The sequence below is a fragment of the Neolamprologus multifasciatus genome, chromosome 18 (genome assembly GCF_963576455.1).
Source record: "Neolamprologus multifasciatus chromosome 18, fNeoMul1.2, whole genome shotgun sequence".
In the NCBI taxonomy this organism is placed as follows: Eukaryota; Metazoa; Chordata; class Actinopteri; order Cichliformes; family Cichlidae; genus Neolamprologus; species Neolamprologus multifasciatus.
This window is the reverse complement of record NC_140456.1, coordinates 12,915,575-12,937,352: the sequence shown is the minus strand read 5'-3', so window position 1 is coordinate 12,937,352 and position 21,778 is coordinate 12,915,575. Positions and strand designations below refer to the sequence as shown.

General features: G+C 39.9%; 2 protein-coding genes and 1 long non-coding RNA gene across 4 annotated transcripts; 1 reads left to right on the top strand and 2 right to left on the bottom strand.

The window, feature by feature from the left end:
- The first annotated feature begins 478 nt into the window (after positions 1–478).
- Positions 479–19,595, top strand: LOC146497468 (uncharacterized). Its single transcript, XR_014870533.1, has 2 exons — positions 479–2,247; positions 15,592–19,595. It is a non-coding gene; the product is annotated as an uncharacterized LOC146497468 (long non-coding RNA).
- LOC146497469 (nicotinamide riboside kinase 2-like) lies at positions 6,473–9,067 on the bottom strand. 2 transcript variants are annotated; one of them, XM_085139890.1, is made up of 8 exons: positions 8,881–9,067; positions 8,708–8,798; positions 7,938–7,986; positions 7,523–7,700; positions 7,351–7,422; positions 7,137–7,243; positions 6,893–6,978; positions 6,473–6,791 (listed from the first exon to the last, which is right to left on the bottom strand). In XM_085139890.1, exons 1-7 carry the CDS (start codon positions 8,904–8,906, stop codon positions 6,893–6,895), a joined length of 609 nt encoding a protein of 202 aa, XP_084996016.1. In that variant the 5' UTR covers positions 8,907–9,067; the 3' UTR covers positions 6,473–6,791. The 2 variants fall into 2 exon arrangements, with proteins under 2 accessions (XP_084996016.1, XP_084996017.1); XM_085139891.1 differs by having other exon boundaries at positions 6,473–6,788.
- atcayb (ATCAY kinesin light chain interacting caytaxin b) lies at positions 11,323–21,329 on the bottom strand. The gene is made up of 12 exons (XM_085139888.1): positions 21,229–21,329; positions 20,010–20,059; positions 19,684–19,911; positions 18,001–18,159; positions 17,704–17,806; positions 15,894–16,025; positions 15,639–15,725; positions 15,296–15,394; positions 13,491–13,526; positions 13,346–13,393; positions 12,948–12,994; positions 11,323–11,984 (listed from the first exon to the last, which is right to left on the bottom strand). Exons 1-11 carry the CDS (start codon positions 21,303–21,305, stop codon positions 12,955–12,957), a joined length of 1,059 nt encoding a protein of 352 aa, XP_084996014.1. The 5' UTR covers positions 21,306–21,329; the 3' UTR covers positions 11,323–11,984; positions 12,948–12,954.
- Positions 21,330–21,778: the final 449 nt, after the last annotated feature.

The window sequence follows — 21,778 nt, the reverse complement described above, 5'->3', positions numbered from 1 at the left end:
GAAGACATCCAACAACCTGGAAAAACTTCACATTGCGTAAATAGTCTTATTGACCACAAGGTGGCACTTTGCATCTGTATCAGACCATCCCAGTTTGCAGTGCCCTAACAGCTTTCACGGAGGGAGCCCGTTCCCATAAAATATGTCCATCTTTTCTTCTGTCATTTATGACTATAACTCTTTTTTAAGGCTAGCTGCACAGCTTTTAAACAGCTTCTGTTTGTTATGCTCAAAGGTGTTTCTTTGAGGATTTCTTTTCAAAGCCTAACAATGGTCAGTGCCTTCATTGTTCAGCTATACCTTTTTTTTTAAATCAATATATTACCAAATAAATAATACAAGCAAGCTATTATGTTTAATCTGATTCCAGATTTAAATCCTACATAATATAAATATATTTTGCATCTTTTCTGTTTTATTACAGCTAAGACTGCGATCTGTCTTTACACATTTTTAATCCACTCTTTAAAAACAGAATACAGTTCATTCGCCCTTATCTGGAGTAGAACAGTATCATGTATATTTAGCTGAAACTGCACCAAATGGTATTTGAATGAAGTGAGGTGGGGATTTTATCGCAAGGGGTTAAAGTTAGGTTTAAGATGGAGCGGGGTGTTGTGTAACAGTGCGAAGTTGGCTCGATGGGTCTGCAAGGCTGCAGTTGGACCTGATAGTAGCTGTGTTCGACACACAAGCTGCTTGGGTTCAAGCTCAAACACACATTTGGTGTATACTATTATACCTTTTTTTTTAACTAAGTGTGCCAGAAATGCTGGCGTCTCCCACTGCTGCTCTGGACTTTCTGCCCCACGATGCTCTCTGCCAGCTACACAACAGCAGAGCCTGAAGGTAAGCAGGTCAAAGCTCAAGGCACAATGTTAAGATTGTTATGATGAGCTAGTATGTCCTAATCACATTGTATGAACTGCTATAACGGAACCTTGTGAGAGGATCTGCAGTAAGTACTGAAAGAAAAACATCAGTCTGCTATTAGGAGCTCAACAGGTGTCTTAAACATCAGCAATTACAAGACGCAGTGACTATGCACAATAACGAAACACTGTCTTATTCCAGACAAGTCCAATATATTAAAATGTCCCGTTTCAAGCTCCCTATTTTTTAAACTACAGTAAGAAAAATCTCTCAGCAACACAGAAAGTGGGAAGAAATTAGAGAACCAAAAACAAGAAAAAGCACAACAAAAGCAACAGACATACAAATCTTATAATGGACGTTTGTGCTGCTGTGTCAGTTCCCTTTAAGCCAGATGTTTTCTGATTGGCTGTCCCATGCAAACAGAAGGTGTGAAGTTTTTGGCTCACAAGAAGTTCCTTTATGTCTACCCAATATTAGAACTTTATTGTTTTTTGTAATATTGTGACAGAAAAAGGGAGAGCACAGTACTTTCAAACATTAAAGAAAAACAGGGACATAAATACAGATAATACTTCATTGTGACAAACAAATATACTTTGATACTTTCTTTTACTGCGTGTCTTAAGTTTTAAACCTGAAAATTAGCTGAGAGTTTGATTAACATCAGCAGGATCTTTTTTTCAGGTAAGGTATGAGTTAGATATGGGTCACGAACAGGTTAAAAGACACTGACATATGGAGAAGTGCTGCTGAAGTGTCGCAGTATCTTTCCTCTGCCAAAAAGGGCATTGAGATGGTGAGCCTTCATGCTTTTCTATTCTTAGCTGGAGAAACCTTCTCTCTTCCAAAGTCTGGCACCGCCCCTGCATCTAGATTTATAAGAGACGCAGATCCTCGGCACTGGTTTGGCACAAGACTTCCCGAGCAGGACAAGTAACCCACAAAATGTAGCCAGTAAGTATTAATGTTGAATTAAGTCTTTCTTGTGTGTCTGAACTGAAAGTAAACAAATCACGACAAATGCTGCCACAAAAACTAATCTGTGACTGTGAATTGGGAGTGCTTGGAAATAAAAATAAACAGTTTCTGGTTGTTTTCATGGTACACCTACAGCAGCAGCAGCAGATCCTTCCCCGGGTGACTAATTCTTTTACACTGAATATATCTTATCCCGTGAATCTAGGTATCCAGGGCTGCTCACAGCTTTGCTTCTTGTTAAGGAAGATGATGGTCTTAAAATGGTTTTACCACAAGAAACTTCCCCTACATGGAATATACCTGTTGCTTTCCCCTGAGGCCTCACACTGCCACTTTGAGGAGTATAATGATAGATCCAGAGGGTTTACCACAGATCATGGGGAGACAATACAGGTGAGATACTGGAAAAAAAAATGCTTGAAAAATGACATTTGTTAGTAAACTGTTTTGGGTTCTGCGCTCATGTGGATGTTTAATGCCTGTTAAAGCAAAAAGCTTTAAATAAAACAAGTTCCTTTTTTAGTGTAACCTGAAATAAAATGCTTGAATGTCTAGTGGAAGATTAATTATAGGCTGTCGGGGCGGCAGAGCGTCAGCTTTCTTGTGAAACGCTTCTTGCTTATCTTCGATTAACCCTTGGCACAAATCAGCCCGTCAGCGCTCCTCACATTTCATCAGTGAGACACATGCTGCTGCGTCCATCGTCACGTTTTCATTCATTCATTCACATGTGGCCAATTAGTCTGGTGAACTTTTTATATGTAACCTATTAAAAACTGCCTTAATGTGACCCCGGGCCAAAAACTTTGTGTTTTCAAGGTTAAGCTTGTCAGAGTCCTTTCACTTTACTGAGTGGTTCCATTTTTACAGTTTTACTCAACTTTGTTTCATTTAAAACTTTAGATGTGAATAATTTTCCACATTTGGATCATTTGTTAAAATATTCAGTGTGATGTGTTGTAATAAATTAAACAAAACTCTATAAAAGCAGCAAAAACAAGCTGCAACATTACAGCCAATAAATAATATACATGCCTTTTATCTAATACATATATATTATATATTGATTTATTATGGGCTAATCTATATGATAAGCATGTTTTTTAACTTGGTGCTGAAACTTCTGTACTTTTAAGAAAAGTTTCCGAAACCACACTGTAGTATACCAAAGTACTTAAAGGTTGAGCGCTGTTACACATTTTTATGTTTGATGATCAAATCACATTTTTAAAAAATATATTAATAGATGAATCTTGTGTTTACTTGTAAAAATAAACGATCAGCCATGTGGTGTATTGTTTCAAATAATTAACAATGAGCAAGTCAATGAAAATCCAAAACTACATTAAATCTCTCTTGTGTGGTACTTGTTAAGTATTAAAGACTAAACTATTGAATTTTAGCCTGTTTATGTTAACTAAACAATGTGTCTGCTGCTGAGTAGGTGGAGTACTCCTCTGCTGGGAGGGTAAATTTGCACTAATTGTGCAGTTTCTAATAGCAACTGTCAGTCATTAATTCATGGAGTGTACAATCATGTGAAAAAAAAAATGTTTTCGCAGGACTCAGTGCAGTCGTGTCAAAAAAAACCCCAAACTAAGTACACCCTTACTTCTTCCATAGGAATTAAGAGGGTAAGTAGCAGCCAGGTGCTGCTAATCAAATGCACTCGATTAATATTCATCAGGAACTCTGAGCATCTCTATGAAAGCAGAGGTTTGGCAGTGGACATCTTTTCTCAGGAGTGGACATCCCAACAAATTCATTACAAGCCAAAAAAGCCCAAAGAACAAGAACTCAGACTCTACAGGCTTCAGTTAGCATGTCAAATGTTAAAGTTCACAATGGAAAAATTAGAAAAAGAGTGAACAGCTGTTGTTTGTTTGGAAGATTTTCTAGGTGAAAGCGTCTTCTCTCTAAAATGAATATGGCACAACAGTTTAGATTTCAAAGTTGCATCTGAACAAACCACAAGAATTCTGGGACGATGTCCTTTGGGCAGATGAGACAACATCGGAGATGCTTGGGCAAAATGCAAAGCACCATGTTTGGCAAAAACCAAGCGGAGCAGTGGTTGATGATTTCAGCTTGTATTGCAGTCACATGACTGGGGCATCTTGCAGTAATTGAGTCGACCATGAACTCTTCTGTATACCAAAGTATTCTAGAGTCGATGTGCAGGTGTCTGTCTCACATCTAAAGACTGACTGAAACTCCCAAGCACAGCATAAAATCTACAACAGGATGGATGAAAAAGAGAGGAATTAAGGGGTTACAATGGCCTGGTTAAAATCCAGACCTCAACCTGACTGACATGCTGTGATGGGACCTGTGCATAAACAAATACCTGCAAACCTCAATGAACTGAAGGAAAGAACAGTGAACCAAAATTCAGACAAACAGAAAGTCACTACTTCAAGTTAATGAAGTTTTACTTCAAGTTATTGTTGTTAAAGTTTGTTCTACGCGTGACTGAATAATAGGGTATGGTTAGTTTTTCACACAACTGCATAAAGTCCTGCGAAACTTTCTTTTACACGACTGTTTTTCCTCCTCACTTGAGTTAATTATCTTCTGTTGCCAGGATCATTTGTTGGTATCAGGTGGGTCGAGTTTCTAATAGTTGCTGTCAATAACACATACTGCTGGAGGACAGGACCAGAATACAGTCATGTGTGTATTTTGGCCTAAGACCAAAATACGCATATGACTCTATTATGGTCAGTCATGTGTTTGACTGGCAGAAGAAGTCATGCAGATTAAGCTAACATGCACTTTCAGCACAAAAAGCCTAAATCTTTATTAATTCATCATCTTTTAATAGAGATATTTAACATTACCCTTTAATACTTGCTGTGTCTGCAGTTCTTCATGTTATCGGCTATTACAAAAATGACAAATCAGTTGAAGATCTCCAATTAAACATTTAATATTTTATAGTAACGCACAACAATTTGTTTGTTTATCACCTACAATTCAACCTTGTGGGATCCATAAGTAAGTATGGAAGTGGGTTTATTAATTTAAAGCAGCTTAAAAGTTATTTGAAAATATTTGAAATGTTTTAATCCCTGCTTATTGTTACACGTGTAAGTCATATGATAGACCAGAACTGATTCAGTTGTTCATACATGTTTGTCTCAGTGAGCCACCATAAATTTTCCTGTCATTCATTCACTGGTGAAACCACAACTGTTCACATACCTCAGGGGTCCTCGTTCTCTCATACAGAGGCTCTGCTGAGCTTGTGACAGCCAGTCATCTCCTGTGTCACTGCCTCTCCACCCTAATATGGACACCCCGGCTCTTTATTTGGGGGTTTCCATGGTGTTGGGGTGACGTGGGAGCACATGCCACGTATCGAGGTTCTCACCTTACTGGGTGGTTGCATGTAGGCAGATTGTCCCTGAGTCAGACTGGGCTGCGGAGCCTCGAGTGGGTGTGTGGCAATAAGCGATTTCTGTAGGCATGCTAAACCTATTCCCCTGACACCTCAGGCACTTAGCCTAAATATAAACTAACAGAGCAGCTACCCCCTGCTGCAGGCCAACCGCTGGCATGTGAAGACTCCAAGAAACGAATCACAAGACCCTGAACTCTCCCCGACACACCCTGTGTGGCTCTGCCAAGTCCAGGGACAGAGCTGGCCGGACTTTTCTCACAGTAATGTACAGTATGAGTAAACCTTTATGACCAAAACCTTTATCCAACACTGAGCTATTGAACTGAGTATTGCTATGGTTGTCACTGGCCCCTTACAGCAGAAATTGTCTGTTTAATGGTTTAAAAATGATTCTGTGTCATCAGCTGGAGTAATTAAAACCCCTTATTGTAACCATATAATTCATTTTGGTGCTTGATATTAAAATATCAATAAAAGTGAAAGTGAGAAAATCATTTCCCCATCAGAGCTTACAGAAATATCACGCTGTTAATTTCACAAGAGCCTTAGAGGGAGACACTGTGTCTTGTTAAGTGCTCACTGGTTGAAGCTGCCTCTTCTTCTCTCCAAGACTACATAAAGCATTTGTTGTTATAAGCAGTAGAAGAAGATGGTGTGCAGGTTACTCTGAATGAGGATCAGAATGACTCTCTGAATAAACCTGAGAATGTCTGAAGGACTCTGTGTTAATTATTATTTTCTATATTAATCATCAAAATTATACACACTATGAAAAATGAGCAACGTGTGTGGGACAAATCATTCAGCTTAGTTACACAAACAGACGATTAAAAGTAAAAGACCTTTAATGAGTATGACTGAGTTTATTATATTATATATGTTTTTTCACCCTGTTCTCAAATGCATGAATGCTCCAAGTACATTTAATATATTGCTTTATCAGAAGTTTTGAGACAAAAAGGAGGCAGGTCTAATAAATAACTTTTCCCTGAAATATTTAAATTCCTGTCTTTCAAAGGGGAATCAGCCACTCCTACTATTGTGGAGCACTAAATCTTATCTATATGATAAGAAGGCTCATTCAAGTGCAGCCAGATGTTATCGGTCACCTTCAGTCAGTCGTACAAATGTTAGGTTTGTGCCTCTAAAGAGGAACTACGTGGATGTGTGTTTGTTTCATGAGATACAGAAGGAAGAAAAACAGGAATCATGAAGTGGTTTCTGTGGGGTTTTAAATCAGGAGACAAAAATCCTTCCAAACAGTGAGACTTTGTTTTTATTTTTTTTTAAATACAGCAAGACCAAAGTTACTGGTGTTTAAACACTGGGCGGTCCAGAGGTGGCTTATCTTTGTTAGAAAAACAACAGTTACAGAGGATTATACAAAAGGCAGCACTTCTGCCATTAGTTCTTCATATCTTACATGATAATCTATTTACAAATCAGGCTTAGAGCTACTGAACTGATGTTATACATTTACTCAGATTTCTATATTTACAAGTTTATACACAAATCCGCTGTCAGACCCATTCTGCTGTAAAGAGAGAGAGAGAAATGCAAAGTTAGTCACACTGAATCAAATGATTTTACTGATCTGTCAGTGAAAATGTCCAAGATTAGATTTTTTTTATTTACCTATAAGCTGTTTAGAAGGGAGTTGTTAATGGTTTCATACACTTTGTTGTAAATCTCTTCCTTTGAAGTCATCCCATCAAGGTACTCTGCACAGAAATGAAAGGAGTATAAGTTGGTGCTCACTTTTCTGCTCACTGGTTGGTGGTTAAATAGGTTTTTTAGATCTGTGGATAGGCTTATGGACGAATGCGGGGATGTAGAGTCTCATTTATATTTCAAGAGGAAAAGCACTTGCTTTACAAACCTATTCTGTCGCAGTTGTCCTCCATCTCTTTCCTGTGTTTCAAATACATGGGCCAGACGTGGCCATCGAACAGGCCGGCTGGGTCAGGGACCGTGTATGTCCTTGTACTGCAGAGAAAAAGAGATCAGTGTGGGGTTGTTGTGTTATTAAAGGCTGTGCTTTGGTGTCCAGCTCTTAAGGGGATTCTGGTAAAGTCACTGCAGGAGCTTCTTACCTTCTCCTCCTTTTGCACTCCTCATAAGGAATGGAAATGTAGAAACATTTGTCATAGACATCAATAAGAGGCCTGCGGAGAAAGCAGAGGTCAGATTACTCAAAAGCTTTAGAGGTCAGGAGGTTTGTAGGTCACAGTTTAGAAAAAACGAGTAAGGTGCTGGGAAGCCCACTTGTAGTTGTAGATGAGGAACCCCTCCACGATGAGAATGTGGATCCCCTTCTCCTCAGAGCCGGCTTCTTCGGCTTCAGGTGACAGGCTCACGCCGTGTGAGCGGGCAAACTTGACGGGGTTCTCCTGCCAGCCTTTGACAGTGTTGATCATAGCCTCCATGTCCAGAGCGGTGATCACTGATACAGAACAAGTAGAGAAAAGAGAAGAGCACGTTTTACCACACACGAAACCAACACTCCTCACCAATGTGCTTTAACACACATTAGTCACGGTTAGTGAATGTCTCTAGCATCCACAGAATATTTGATTGAATATCACAAAGTTTAGGATTGATTGGTTACCAAACTAAAAAAATGTGCAGGAAAGAAAGAGTACATTACTGCATGGTTTTCTTACGCGAAATCCATTCTTACCATCCCACTGTCTAAAGCCGTCCTCCCCGACTTCTATTTGATCGGGTTTCTGAAATAACAGTCACCAATAAAACATTGCTGCAACCTAGTAACCAGTCGGAACTGATCACACCTGGACAGGACAAGTCAAGGACTCGTCTCCACCAAAAGTGAACACACGGTGGCGGCTTTCGATGTGGCTGAATTCGTTTCCCAAAGTTAGGCTTAGAAAATCTGACAATTTTTTCATCAAATCTTAAAACTATTCTGAAAGGTACTAACGCTTGTTGTCGCCTCATCTTGATAGTGAAACATGCTTTGAGATGGAATATCTTGAGTCTGCGAAATAGAGATTCTGATTTGTCTTCAAAAGGCTTAAAAACATTTAAGGGGAAAGTTTAAGAAAAAGGCTTTCGACGTCAGTCATCCTTTACTGACTGTGAGTGGATCATGTAAAAATGGGTGTGGTAGATATAAGACCTTCTGGCTTTACTCGAAGTTAGGTTTAAGTCTGACTTTAAGTGGGGACGCTCAGCCCTTTCATTAGCTGTCCAGGAGACAATCAGCCAAATGCATTACTAGGCTACTGCCATGACAGGACATCTGCAGGTCAGACTGAGGGTTTATTTCTGAGCACAAAATGTCTTCAAGGACAAATTTTAAAGCAGCGAATGACATATGAAAAATAAAAATGCCTTGCACTAACTCAACTTTAATGCCATTAAATTATTACTTTAGCTTTCAAGGTTACTTCAAATGAGAAAAAAATAAAATACTTTCATGCATCTTACCTTGAAAAAGTCATCCTGATGCACCACACAACAGTTGGGTAATGTCTTTAGTAGTCTATTTGTCAGAGTGGTCTTCCCACCGTTGGTCACTCTGAAATGGGCGCCACTTAGTTTTTTTCTCTCTCAATTTCCATAAATAAACATCTATATATGTATATATATAAAAGACTTACCCTCCTATGCCAATGATGAACTTCATTTTTTCTTATTTCTTTTTTGTATTGGTCACCTCTGGAATTCAGTAAGTAAAAGCAGGGAACCCAACCAAAGCAAACACTCTCTCAAAGGCTTCTACTGAAAACCTTTCCCTTCTCCTCCTCCACAAATGTCCCCTCCTTTTACTACTTCATTGATAGACAAAGTCTTTGCCGTGCATTTAAAGGATTTGGCTTCAGTGTCACAGCCTCCCAAACCAATCAGCCTGCTTTGTCTCGTAGCCAATAAGGTGCCACTTCACAGTCCATGGCACCAATGATGGGGCAGGACTCGGGAGCCTCACAGCTTCGTGAAGGCAAAGCCCATAATTTGCACCTGCTCTGAGGAGTCAGTGAACACCAGGCAATCTAATGCACGAATAATCCCACACCCGATACACTTCTTAAAAAGATAAAGAAAATAATATGAGACTAAGGTGTGTGCCACGGTCGTATGTAGTGCCTCAAACAGGAAGCTGTTTGTTTTGTTCTAAAATTTGGGATGTATTTTTGCAACAACTGAAAAGCTTTCCCATTTAAAAGTAGGCTGTGATTTACATGCAGAGGACATTTCTCATAAAGGAAGAAACTATATAGCAAGGATGTAGACTGTAAAAATCATTAAAAATGTAATATTGTGTGCATATATATATATATATATATATATATATATATATATATATATATATATATATATATATATATATATACATATATATATATATATATATATACATATATATACATATATATATATATGTATATGTATATGTATATTCCAAACAATTCCAAAACAATTCCAAACAATCTGCATCACAGCACAGTGTGGAACCTGTGATTTTAAGGAGTAATTTTCCATGCATAGACAGCTCTGGGTAAATGAAAACCAGGAGCACTATATTTAACTGGCTGTGGCTGACTGCTGCGTCACGAATATTTCTGATGCAACTAGTTGGAGTAAATGGCAGCCAGCCATGTGACCACAGTGTCTCGAGCCACAGGTGTGATAAACCACAGCTATTTCTTTGAAGTTAAGCGCCCGCTGCTTATCAACTCAGATTGCCACACATTCCTGGATGTGTGCCGAATAAACTCGCGTTCATATTGTTTGCACAGTATTTGAGCAATCTATGTTACTACTGCGCTTTTCTTTGTTGGTGTAGAAAGGAGTTGAACTCTGACCTGGAGATACAGGAGCACATGGTCTTTTTGCAAGGAAAGTCTCAGTGGAAAAGTGATGCCTCACACTAAGTTACTGACAGGTCTGATGTTGTGTAGTAGTTTGGCGTTAGTAAACAGAAAATGTTACGTACACGTAAGAACCTGGAGAGTGCAAATCTGTTCCATATAGGGCCTCAAACCATCTGGTCTAGCACAGGGAAGCATGTGGTGCACATACGTTTTCCATCCTGGAATCAAAAGACAGACTTACCTTTGCTCTCAGTCTAAATTTGGCTTTTTAAATATATGTCCATACGCTCGTTACCAGGGCTTATACACTGGAAGACAAAAAGGCGGATTCTTGTCTGCATGTCTGTAGCTCTGTAATAAATATTTTAGTTTAACTCAGCAGAGACAAGCAGCTAGTCTGGTTGCACAACATTAGTAAATAACCAGATCTGCAATGCCTGTTTAGTTTCAAGATGTACAAAAAAAAAAAAAAAAAATGCTATTTGGTGGTTTCAGAGGATGTTGCATAACTCCTTCTGGACAACATGGATCTGGAAAATCGTTTCATCCCAAAATCAGTGGTCAAAAACTCTTTCCAAGTATAGATTTGTTAGCATACAGCAGTGTTATTCAGTCAGCTTTAGAGGTGGTGGTGAACTTTGGACAGAGGCAGGCTGTTTCCTGGTGCTTCAAGTATTAATGCAAAATCTAAATGTGTTATGGCTCCATGCCTTTGTGTGTCAGGCGTCTCTTTATTCCAATCTCATGGAATGAAATCCATATTTCAAAAGGCAGGATTATTCTTATCCTGCCTTTTGAAACTAAATAACAATTAAGAGTACATAATTAAATATAACATCATAATTTAACTCAAGCTGTTTCTCTTTCACATCTGAATGATTGAATTTACACAATAGAACATAATTAAAATAAAAAAAATGCAGGGCAAAGTTCAGTTTCTAATTGGTTATGTATTGTGTACATAAACAGAAACGGGTTACTCCAAGGGCATTAAGACCTCCATAAAACGCAGCACAGGACGGTCAGGTGACATCCACCGAGCATCCACTGACGATTATCCCCGTTAATAACTCAACTGCCAAAAACATTCTGGACCGAAGATGAAAACACGCAGCTGCAATAAAAGGATGAAAATATAAGCTGCAACGTACATGAGCAAGTATGTGCTTCTGTTCTCTTCTGTTTTAGGACTCAAGGCTGAATGCGGGGGACAAATAATCATGACAAAACTTGCTTTAGATCACTCATTTATTACAGTTTTTTTTTTTACAAACATTAAATGGCACGTTTTCATAAATAACACTAAGCAATTCATTTAACTCTCTTATTAAATAGAATTCTTTTCATTTGTAACAATGTTTCTTCCCATCTTGCAAAATTACTTTTTGAAACTTAACAAATGTAACAAAGACAGGAAGGATATAAACAAGCATGCCACCTGCATATTCAACTCTGGAAAACGTGAAAACACACTTTTTGCATCAGAAACATTTAGGAGGAGCGATATCATTGCACTTCTTTTTTTCAGCAAATAGCCAATAAACCAAACAATACCAACACCGTCTGTGTGCAAACACTTTTTTTCTCAAAAATATATTACAAATATGTACAAAATGCTCCCGGCAAGTCTTTTCATTCACGCATAGGCAAAGTCATGCTTTAGGTAAAGGTCAACTTGACATGCAGGACAGTTTTTGATTTAACTAAGCTGCGATGCTTTGGTGTAACTGAACCTTAAGTTGTTAGAAGCAAGCGTGTCACTTGAAATAAGAGGAATATTGAGGAATGATTGTCCTCCGGCTAATAGATCCATTTACGGGATTTAATCCCAGCTGAGAAGCTTGTGGGCTTCTGTTTTAACGATTCCCCCTCGGGCTCTTCAGTTTAAAGCTCTGCAAGGCAAATACAGAAAGTTTAAGTCTCACTTTAATCCCATGTAATGCAGTTGTTAAAATTGGCAGTGTGTCAGTGAGCAGCAGTAAATCTAAACTACTTGACACATATCAGGTTTGACCATTCATTTTTTCCCCCTGCTTCCTGTGCTGGCATTTAGTTAGGGGACAGTCCCCGTATCCATTCCCGAGATGTCAGCCAGTCCACTGGCTAGCATCTCGTTTGATATATGAGGGCCTATAGGAACAGTCAGCAGCCGGGGACAGGTTCTAAAATAATCCACTTCACCCCCCCTAACCCATCCCGGCTGGCTGTGGTGGGCACTTCACTCAGTTTATGACAGGCTCGATGGGGCAGATCAATTTGCCCAATAAAAATAGAATTGATTGGTTGCACACAGGCAGGCCTGAAGAGACAAGCAGCTGTGCTTTATGTAACATGGGGTGATGTTTGAGAATTGAGTAACGTTTCTTGGATCCACGCACAGTCGGAATTTAAAGAAGTTAAACATGACTTGGCAAAGATGAAAATGAGTTGGACGGGATGAGTGACAGCAGTCAGTCAGCAGTGTATGACATGTTCCTGTTCAGCGTCCAGCACTCTCAGAGAAGAATTGGAAACCTGGGAGGATCAACACCTCATCAAACTGAGCATACATCGGATGATTGTTGTCTTTTGCACTGCACAGAGACTGCACTGTTTCAAGAAAATGGAAATCTTCGAGTCTGTGTCATAGTAAAATTTGGATCCCACGGCCACTGAACAGAAAGCTGACCCTTTGGGCCCAAGACGGGCCATCATCCAGCATGTGATTTACTGTATCGTGTCTCTTTAGCACACGTAAGCAGATATGTGCAGAAAAGAACATTTCCATGTATGTCGAAGATTAATTACTGTGGGCTGACATTACAAACCAACCTGAAGAGTTGATGTAGGGACACTCAGATGGATGAGTCCCTTACCTTAATGTCAGATGTCACGGCCAACCTCTGCTATCATTGACTTCGGCCTGGAAATAACAGATTAAAATTGACGATAAACAAATATAAATATGTTGCCTGGTCGTCTAAACCATGTTAGGCTTTGTTGCTTAATCAAATCTATATGTCTGCAGAAGTTCATACGTTCACAATCACGTTAAAGAGAAGCAACGCACTGATCAATTTGCTGGTGGACCTCTTACATAATATGCTCTTCAGGCCAATGGAGGAAGTTGTTTTATTTTTATTGCTCTAACAGATGAAATATAAAATCAGTGGCTTCTTGCAGCCACGGGATTTAAGTGCAACAATATATGAGTACTTTTCCATATTGTAGCTGCATGCGCTGAAGGACTGTATGTACTACAACATTGGGTCACCTTTCTTTGGGGAGTGTTGAATTACTCTGCTGCTGGTCTTGCTCAAGTCTGGGGGAGAGGCACATAGTAGTAACATGCATGTTTAAATGAGCATGTGTAAACAAAGAAATTTTAATATAAAATCACTTGAAAACATGTGACTCACCTTTCCTTTTGTGCTCTTATCTTCTCATCATCATACCTTTAAAAAAAAAGGGGATAGAAATTCAGAATGATGAGGAGTTCTGTAACATCCTTCTCACCAGTGCTGAAGTTAAAAGTTCATCGCTCTGTGTTGATGCAGCTCATATGCAGAGACATGTTAAAGAGAATGTTTTTAAAGGAATCTGCAGTCCTGAGATAAAATTCAGTCACTTGTAGAAGCACTTTTAGGAGCAATAACTTAAGCGAATCATTTTCTGTATGACTTTCTCATCCTCCCACATAATTGAAGTGGAATTTCAGCTCACTCTTCTTTATAGTGTTGCTTCATGTCATTGAGGTTTAAAGGCATTTGTGTATGCACAGCTCTCTTATGGTCCTTCCATAGCATTTTATCAGGTTGAGGTCTGGACTCGATCCTTTTCTTTTTCAGCCATCGCGTTGGAGATTTGCTGCTGTGCTTGGGATCGCTGTCCTCCTGCATGACACAGTTTCGGCCAAGCTTTCGCAGTCAGACAGGCCTCACATTTGACTCTAGAATATTTTGGTATACAGAGCTGACTTAATGGCTACAAGGTGCAAAATACCCAAATCGTCACACCTCCACCACCATGCTTGACAGTTGATTTGTGGTGTTTGATGTTATTGAAATGTGGTGCTGTGTATTACGGCCATTTGGTCTAATCTGTCCGAAACTTTCCCCTGGAATCCTTCCAAACAAGCAACACTTATTTAGTCTTTTTCTATTTGTGTTATCATGAAAGGTAAAATTTAACATGCTAACCAAAGCCTTAAGAGTCCGATATGTAACTCTTGGGTTTTTTGCAGTTTCTCTGAGCATTGCATGGGAAGATTGTGGGGTTGTGTTAACATTTGATTAGCAGGATGTATTAATTTCTATGGAAGCAGTAAAGGTGCACTTGGTTTTCCACAGATTCCACAGAGACTTTCTTTTGCACACGACAGTGGAAAAGTTTGCCTGATGTTGGCTCTGTTTCTTCTGTTTAACTATGCACTGCAGTTCTTCCAAAGCCTCAATCATCTTTTGAATTTGTTTTAAAATCAGTGTGAATACTCACCATCTGGACCTGCCATAATTCAGTTTTGAGCACTCTTGCAGATAATAAACAAAAAAATTAAAAGTGAATGCCTACTCAGAGTTGTAAAGCTCATGTTGGATTTCTGATATATTTTTAATTTCTTTCCGTGAGGCACATTGTAACTTTGCTACATATATAAAGTGTTTTTTAAATATTAATATCATTTTAATCACCTGCTGTTTCGTCTGCACAAGTCCATCTAAGTAAACAGTGAGAAGCAGACATTTAAACAAATGTGAAAAACTGTACATCAGTCTTAGTTATCCATAAACACTGTCTTGTTGGACTGTTTGAATTCTTTCAAGATGTCAGGATTTGGACAATGATGCATGTTTTGTAATTTTGCCTCTGGACATCATATCACAAAAAAACATTAATGATGTGACCAAAGTGCAGACTTTCAACTTTAATTCAAGGAATTAAACAAAAGTATTGCAAAAATAGATTAGGAATAAAAACTATTTTTATATATTCCCTAATTGTCAGAGAGTCAGCGGTGACTGAACAATAGACTAACAACAGTTTCGTGACCTTCCCTCTTTATTCCATAACAAATTAAGCAGATAACAGACCTGGAGTTGAGTCTTGCATTCAGTAGTAAATACTTATGGAGCTGACTATATTGCTGTAAGCTTGCAAAGCAGAGTATAAGCTATGAAAGACACTTGAAGCATCTCAACAGGGACCCTTGGTGGCCGAGAGTACTTACTGCAGCACACATTCAGGAATCTGCACGTGCTCCATGGGGATAATCTGACCGAGTTCCTTCAGGGTGTGAACGTAACGGATCTTTTCCATGAACTTCACACTTCAAAAAATATAAACAACATTGGGTTACTGTCACAAATTAATCCTAAAATAGATGTGCATTCAGCCACGTAGCACAACATACGTACTCTGATTTTGAAACAGCAACACTTTTCTCTTTTTAATGTTTTCAGTGTAGCGATGTGACAACTTTAAAATGCTCCAACCTATTTTTCCCTCTCTCTCTTTTGTTTTTAGATTTGTTAAGAGACAAGCTTTCACGGCCAGATGTGTCATAAATATACCTAATGAAGGGTCTTGAGATGGCCAGGACAGTGCGGATGAACCATGTTGGGTGAGCGATGATGAGACACTTTAGATTCTTCCTCAGTCTACAGGAAACAAACAGAGTTTATTACAATCCCCATTATAACTTTTAACTGCATGAAATCCCATGTATATTGATTATCTTCATCTCTAGCATCAAGAACATCTTCAGCTTCACTATCTTCTAATTTCTCAAATTGCTTTCCGAGTTATTTTGACACTGTTCGTCTTACTTTCTGTCTATCATCTGGTAGCATCTCTTCAGCCAGCTGATGCCAGGCATCTTTCTGCGAGGAGTTGCTCCATTCAGGTAAACAATCATGTAATCCTCTGCTACCAGCAGCTCCAGGCTGCTCACAACATACCTGAGAACAGACATGAACAACCTTCAATTGTCCATGAAAACAGCACATAAAATCCCCTCATTTGATTTATGATTAAAAGGAGTTCTGATATTTTATTTGTGGAGATAAAATGATATTTCATTTAAAGGGGGATCCATTAAACTCATTTCCAGCTCTAGTTCATCTCATAAACTGTACCTGCAGGATGTCATGCTTTGATTAGTGAGGCCCTGTTTTGAAGCTTTAGGCTGAGTATTTTTGGCATCACCATTTGATGTTTTGAAGCCAAACATGTTGCCCACGGTCTGCCCCGATCCATATCCTACTTTAACCCCCCTTTTCAATGGGGGTGTTTTCTGGTGTCTGTGTGTGGCGCTGCTGGGTAGTCTGTGCTGGCAAACAAATGTTACCGGTCTGGTAATTACTCCTGGGTGGGTCTGGGGCAGGCTTGGGGACTTGGGGTTCTGGGGGCGTGCTACCTCTGGGTGGGGGTTTTGGCTGGACCTGGGGGGCTTGGGTGTATTGGTGGAATGAGGGGCCTCTTTAGCTAACCCTTAACCTGGTTTTTATTGGCTTATGTAGTCTGGTAGTTGCCTGAATGCTGGGGTGGGTATAGTTCGGGTGGAGTGAAGCACACACACTCCCGTTCTCTGTTCGCCATCCAGGGCTGGAAGAGCTGGCTGCCTGGTCAGGGTCTGGGTTAGGGTTAGGCTATATGAGGCTGTTGGGCTGCTCTGCTGCTGCAGAGGCCAGGGAAGTCTACTTGTCTCCATCCCAGAGTGAAGGAGACCATCTCCTCGGTCTGTGGGCTGATTGCCCTTCTTCGGGTTGTTGGTTCCAGGACCTGGGAGTGTATGGGGAGTTTGAGTATGTGTACAGCGTCCATTTCTGTGTCTCCATGTTGTTGTGCATGAGGGTGGGAATGCATGCTTGTGTCTGTGTTGTCCTGTTTGTCTTTGTGTGTCAGGTCAGGTCTCTACCTCTCTTAGAACATCTCAGGCCAATAATGCCTAGTAATGCTCCACTTGTGAAAGTAAATCTGTTTGGCATTTTATGGCCTTCAGACAACAACTCTGATTTCTACACTGCTGGAAAAGACAGGACTCAAAACTCATGCACAGTACTGGAGGCATTTACTGAGGTCATAGGAGCAGAGGATTCTTCTCTAGAATCTGAACTCAGGAGTGCCACCTGCTGACTATTAGAAATAATGGCACAGATTTCAGGCACTTTACTGGCTCAAGATCTCAACATGACGTCTGTATTTTTCTAAACAAGCCGTACTTCATCAGAAACAAACGGTTTTAGCTCCCTTTAAGGTCAGGGGGCGGGGCTTCCATGCTTAAAGCCAGAGCAGCGTCACTGAGATGACCATATAAGGATATCCTCTCTTACTCACATCACACAGCGCCAAGAGTAGAACAAGCTGTTTGGAACTGACTATTTTGGGCAGTCTGAAATCAGGGATCACTATCTCAAACTTTAATATAAGCTCTCCCATTACAGCAGTATGGATGTAAATAACAAAAAAAAAAAAAAACCATAACAGGTCCACTCTAATTTTAAGAATTATTTGATTCATTATTTTACATCCTCATTGGACAGGAGACTTCCTACATTGGAAATGTTTAATGGATTGTAGAGTGAGAAATGAAGGAATTAAGGTTGTTGCCATGTGATAACAAAGAAAGGATCTTACAGGAAGAGATTTTCCATGATGTACGTGTAGTCGTCACAGCTGCTGTCAGGAAGGTAGCAGGCTGCAAACACGATGATGGCATTCAGACCTTCCCCGTAATATCCTGACAGAAGAGAGAGATGCAGTTGCTCCATTCGTAGTGGCAAATTATCACTTAGCAGGTAGGACATTTGAATGTGTACTCATTCAAATACTCTTTTACATTTCACCTACATTTTACATTTAATACCAGGAAGTGGGCCGATAAGATTTATAATAGCATAACCATCCTAAGGAATCTATTTGAATCTAACTAACCTCCATGTGTGACCACTCTCAGGTATGGCCTGATGACCTGCATATCGATCCGTTGCTCCTGGTCGCCAATGATCACTGTTCGCCACAGACGACCTGACGAGTCTCTCTCCTCTTCGCTCTCACCTGGGAGACGCTTAGCAGTAGCCACAGGTGTGTCGTCTGAAAACAAGGTGACACCAGAAAGCAGCTGCTCACAACACATGTAGCCAACATGAGCAGAGCTGGCAAAGGGAAATGAACCTTTTCAAAGCTATAAATCATGATTTATGATGACATTTAGCATACAAACGTAAAATGTACTCTAAGCTCTTTTTACAACATGTCTAATTCATACAAGCACCTTTTTCTTCTTTCAAATTTTTCTGTCTAACATTCAAACAACAACTTGGGGGTTCAGCATCTTGCCTGAGGATACTTTGGCTGACTGGAATTGTCTCGGATCAAACTACCATCTTTCCAGTTAGTAGCTGACCTGCTCCACCTTAGAGGCAAAAAAGGTCCATATTTGTCAATGTAAACAACAATATTGCCAAAGTTACTGCACATAATCTGGTGCAATTCAAATTTTCCCTTCTTTGTAAAATTGAATATCATGAAATCCTGAATTTTTCCGCCTCATTTACAATGCAGGCTTACTCTTCAGCTCACCTTTATACTAAATATGTGGTATTGGCTTGTTCAGACAGCTCAGAGGCCACACCAACAACAACGCACAATACAACTACTCAACATAACTGACAGAGACAACGCCTTTAAACGGAACATAGAAAAAGCGCTGACGTCACTGCATGGCTGAAGCACGCGATCAAAAATATGTTACCAGAGAGCAAAAATATCTGCTCCCCTTGGATGTGACCTTCTTGCTTTGCTAAAATTTAATAAACAAACAAAAAAACCTGCTCAGCTGGGTAAAACCTCATCCCAAAAGGATACACAGACCCAGCAGCTATTTGTTTTAAACCAGCACGATCCATCAAAGCTGGAAGCACAGATTTAGAACAAGAAAATCCAGAGGAAAAATGACTAATAGAGATGCGAAGAATGAGAAGCAGCAAAGGATACACCAAAGGGCTCCTAACCAAAGCCCCTGCAGAGTGGTACGAAAAGCTACTACTGCTTACAAAAGCTGTAACATCTGGACCTGAGCTGATCACTGACTGTGCTTACATTCATGTAGTGCACAGACACGAAAGCCTCCCTTATACCTGGGACCTGAAGGATCAAATGTAACCCCTCACTAGACTGTAAAACTGCCAGAGCTCCAGAGCAACACAAGAGTTGGGATTGATAATGTTAGAGCCACCAGCCTTAAATTAGTGTTAAGGCTAATTTTAACTCTCTTCGGCTTTTCTCCTTTGTTTAAATCAACACACAGTACAATGTAATATCATGTTTTATTGTTATGCTTTACCTTTTGTGACAGTACCCAGCATTCCCTTTTTTTAGAGTGTGTGTCATTGTTTTTATTGTTATACTGTGTGTGTTTAATAGTTATTGTGTTGTTTTTAGCTTGCGGAAAGAAATGTGCCTCTATTCTACCTTTGTTCTGGTTTATTACAACTACCATATAAAACTATATCATTACAAAAAGATTATGTACAGTTTGTCGATTTGTCCTCATTATGTGTTCTAATAATTTCCCCCGTAGAAGTTTTTGGATGCTAAATTTGAACATGCACGTACCTTCCCACTCTAGCTCGTTGCCGTTGTTGATGAACTCCAGTGAGTCAGTCTCATCTGGAGTCTCGATGTCATCAACATTGATGTCCAGGTCGTCGGGCGTTTCCAGGAAGTCATCAGAGAGCACCGACCCCTCGCTCTGATCCAGAGACAGGTTCATGTCGGGGGCGACCAGCGTGCGACGCTTACGTTGGGTCATGGATTCGCCGACATTCAGAGTGGTGGGAGGATCTAAGACAAAAGGTTAGGAAAGTATGGATACGCCTTATACGTATAAACATGTGTGTGTCTGTATAAAAAATATAATGGTGTCTATTTAGTCCACTTACTGGTCCTGCTGTCAGAGAGGCCACATGCATCTCCATCCTCTGGCAGTGGCCTGCAGGGAAAGACAAGAACGCAGCATAAATAAACAGTTAAATTGGAAATAATTGTACATACATAGGAATTATATCTGGCTTAATGTCTTCCTGCTGCCAAGTAATGATTGTTTTGGCTGTTATATAATTGTATATTATAAGCACAACTGTTAAACTAAATAATCTGCGATGATGGAAACCACTAACAGTCAGTCTCAGCATTTTGCTCTTTGCCCTTTGTTTTTAGAGAGGCTGCGATGCGAGACCTGATTTAAATATATTTCACCTTGTCGTTTGAGAAAGCAACACCAGCAATTACCAACTCCCCTCTGATTTTAATCTAGCCTGCTCAGTCCCTCACCGAGGTTTCAGCTGTCCTATTATGAGTGCACACACATATGCAGACAGGCAATAACACAAACTTGCATACACAGACAAACACACCCTGAAACACCACAAGTATGGACTGATGGAGCTGCTGGATAATTGCTGTTATTAAATTGTCAGTAGCTATGTAGAAGCAAGGTTAAGACTGCACCGACAAGTATTCAAGAGCAAATTAAGCAGTAGGGAAGAAAAAACAATTTTCAGTGTTAAATAATTTGCTTCTAACGCAGACCTCCAGGTCTGAAATCCCCCCAGATGAATGACAATATTCCACTTCTCTTACCTAATATTCCACCACCATAATTCATGTGAAGTCATCCTGAGATATTTTTAGCCTTGTTAAATGCATTAAACACACGCATTAGTGATTCTGACACAAAAGCATTTTTCAGACAGTCACAGGACTTTGCTGCATGTACTGTGTGTGGATGTTTTTGGAAGGTAATGAAGGTTTTTCTGATCAGCTTCTAAAAGCATATTTCCCCTGCTGTCAAAGAAAGATTTTGGCCAGCAGTAGAGCGAGTGGCTAGTCTCCCATAGCTTGGACACTGCGAGGTATTTGACTGCTCCTCTTTTTCCATCTGCTGGTTGCTATTTTGTTCGCTGACTTGCTACAGCCTCATCACATAACACCTGATGACTACATCATGGAAAGTACACACCTGCTTCCTTTCGGCCCTCCGCGCACTCACACAACATGTGACAGACTTTCCATCGAAGCTTGATCTCTTTGAAAAAGCTTCTGCACAAATCGGACAAACTGCACGCACAAACACAGACTGTTTGTTTCTCTGTCTCGTACCTGGGGAAGTCTTCATCCTGCCACTCGTCCTTAACCTCCATGCTGTCCATGCGTAAAGTGGCTTCCGCTGTACCCATCCTCTGACAGCGAGGATGGGCTTCAGCTCGCTGTAATAGGCAAACAAGCAAAAGAATTCATTGAGCCGTTCACCAGGAAGTTCACCGAATGGTTTAACACACTGCTAAAACATTCAGTCGTTGCAGCCTTATTAAAGTAGACACTCCACCCAAATTACACAACCTGAATGATGTCTTTTTCTGGCTTCTTATACTTGTCTTTATTACAAACTGAAAGTGGAGATAGATGAGCGTGGCTGCTTTATGATCAGGATTTAACATAAAAAAGTTTTAAGCCACTACCAAGGAGTTTGTTTATCTCTTTGTTTGCTTAGACGCTTACCCTGACCTGTCAATCATTCAGGCATTAAAAAAGACACCTAACTGAAGGGATGAACCAGTGTTGTATCATCACTTAACAGAAAATCTGGGGAAGAACCTGTTTTAAATTATACCTTTAGGCACTTTGTAGCAGCCTGTTGTGAAACACATTA

Coding starts and splice junctions, on each gene's coding strand:
- LOC146497469 (XM_085139890.1), bottom strand. CDS start 8,906: ATGAAGTTCATCATTGGCATAGGAGG. Junction 7,701..7,937: donor CGGCTTTAGACAGTGGGATG/GTAAGAATGGAT, acceptor GTTCTGTATCAG/TGATCACCGCTCTGGACATG. Junction 6,979..7,136: donor GGACAACTGCGACAGAATAG/GTTTGTAAAGCA, acceptor ATTTCTGTGCAG/AGTACCTTGATGGGATGACT.
- atcayb (XM_085139888.1), bottom strand. CDS start 21,305: ATGGGTACAGCGGAAGCCACTTTACGCATGGACAGCATGGAGGTTAAG. Junction 15,726..15,893: donor TACCAGATGATAGACAGAAA/GTAAGACGAACA, acceptor TGTTTCCTGTAG/ACTGAGGAAGAATCTAAAGT. Junction 13,527..15,295: donor ATTCCTGAATGTGTGCTGCA/GTAAGTACTCTC, acceptor TTTTTTTTAAAG/GTATGATGATGAGAAGATAA.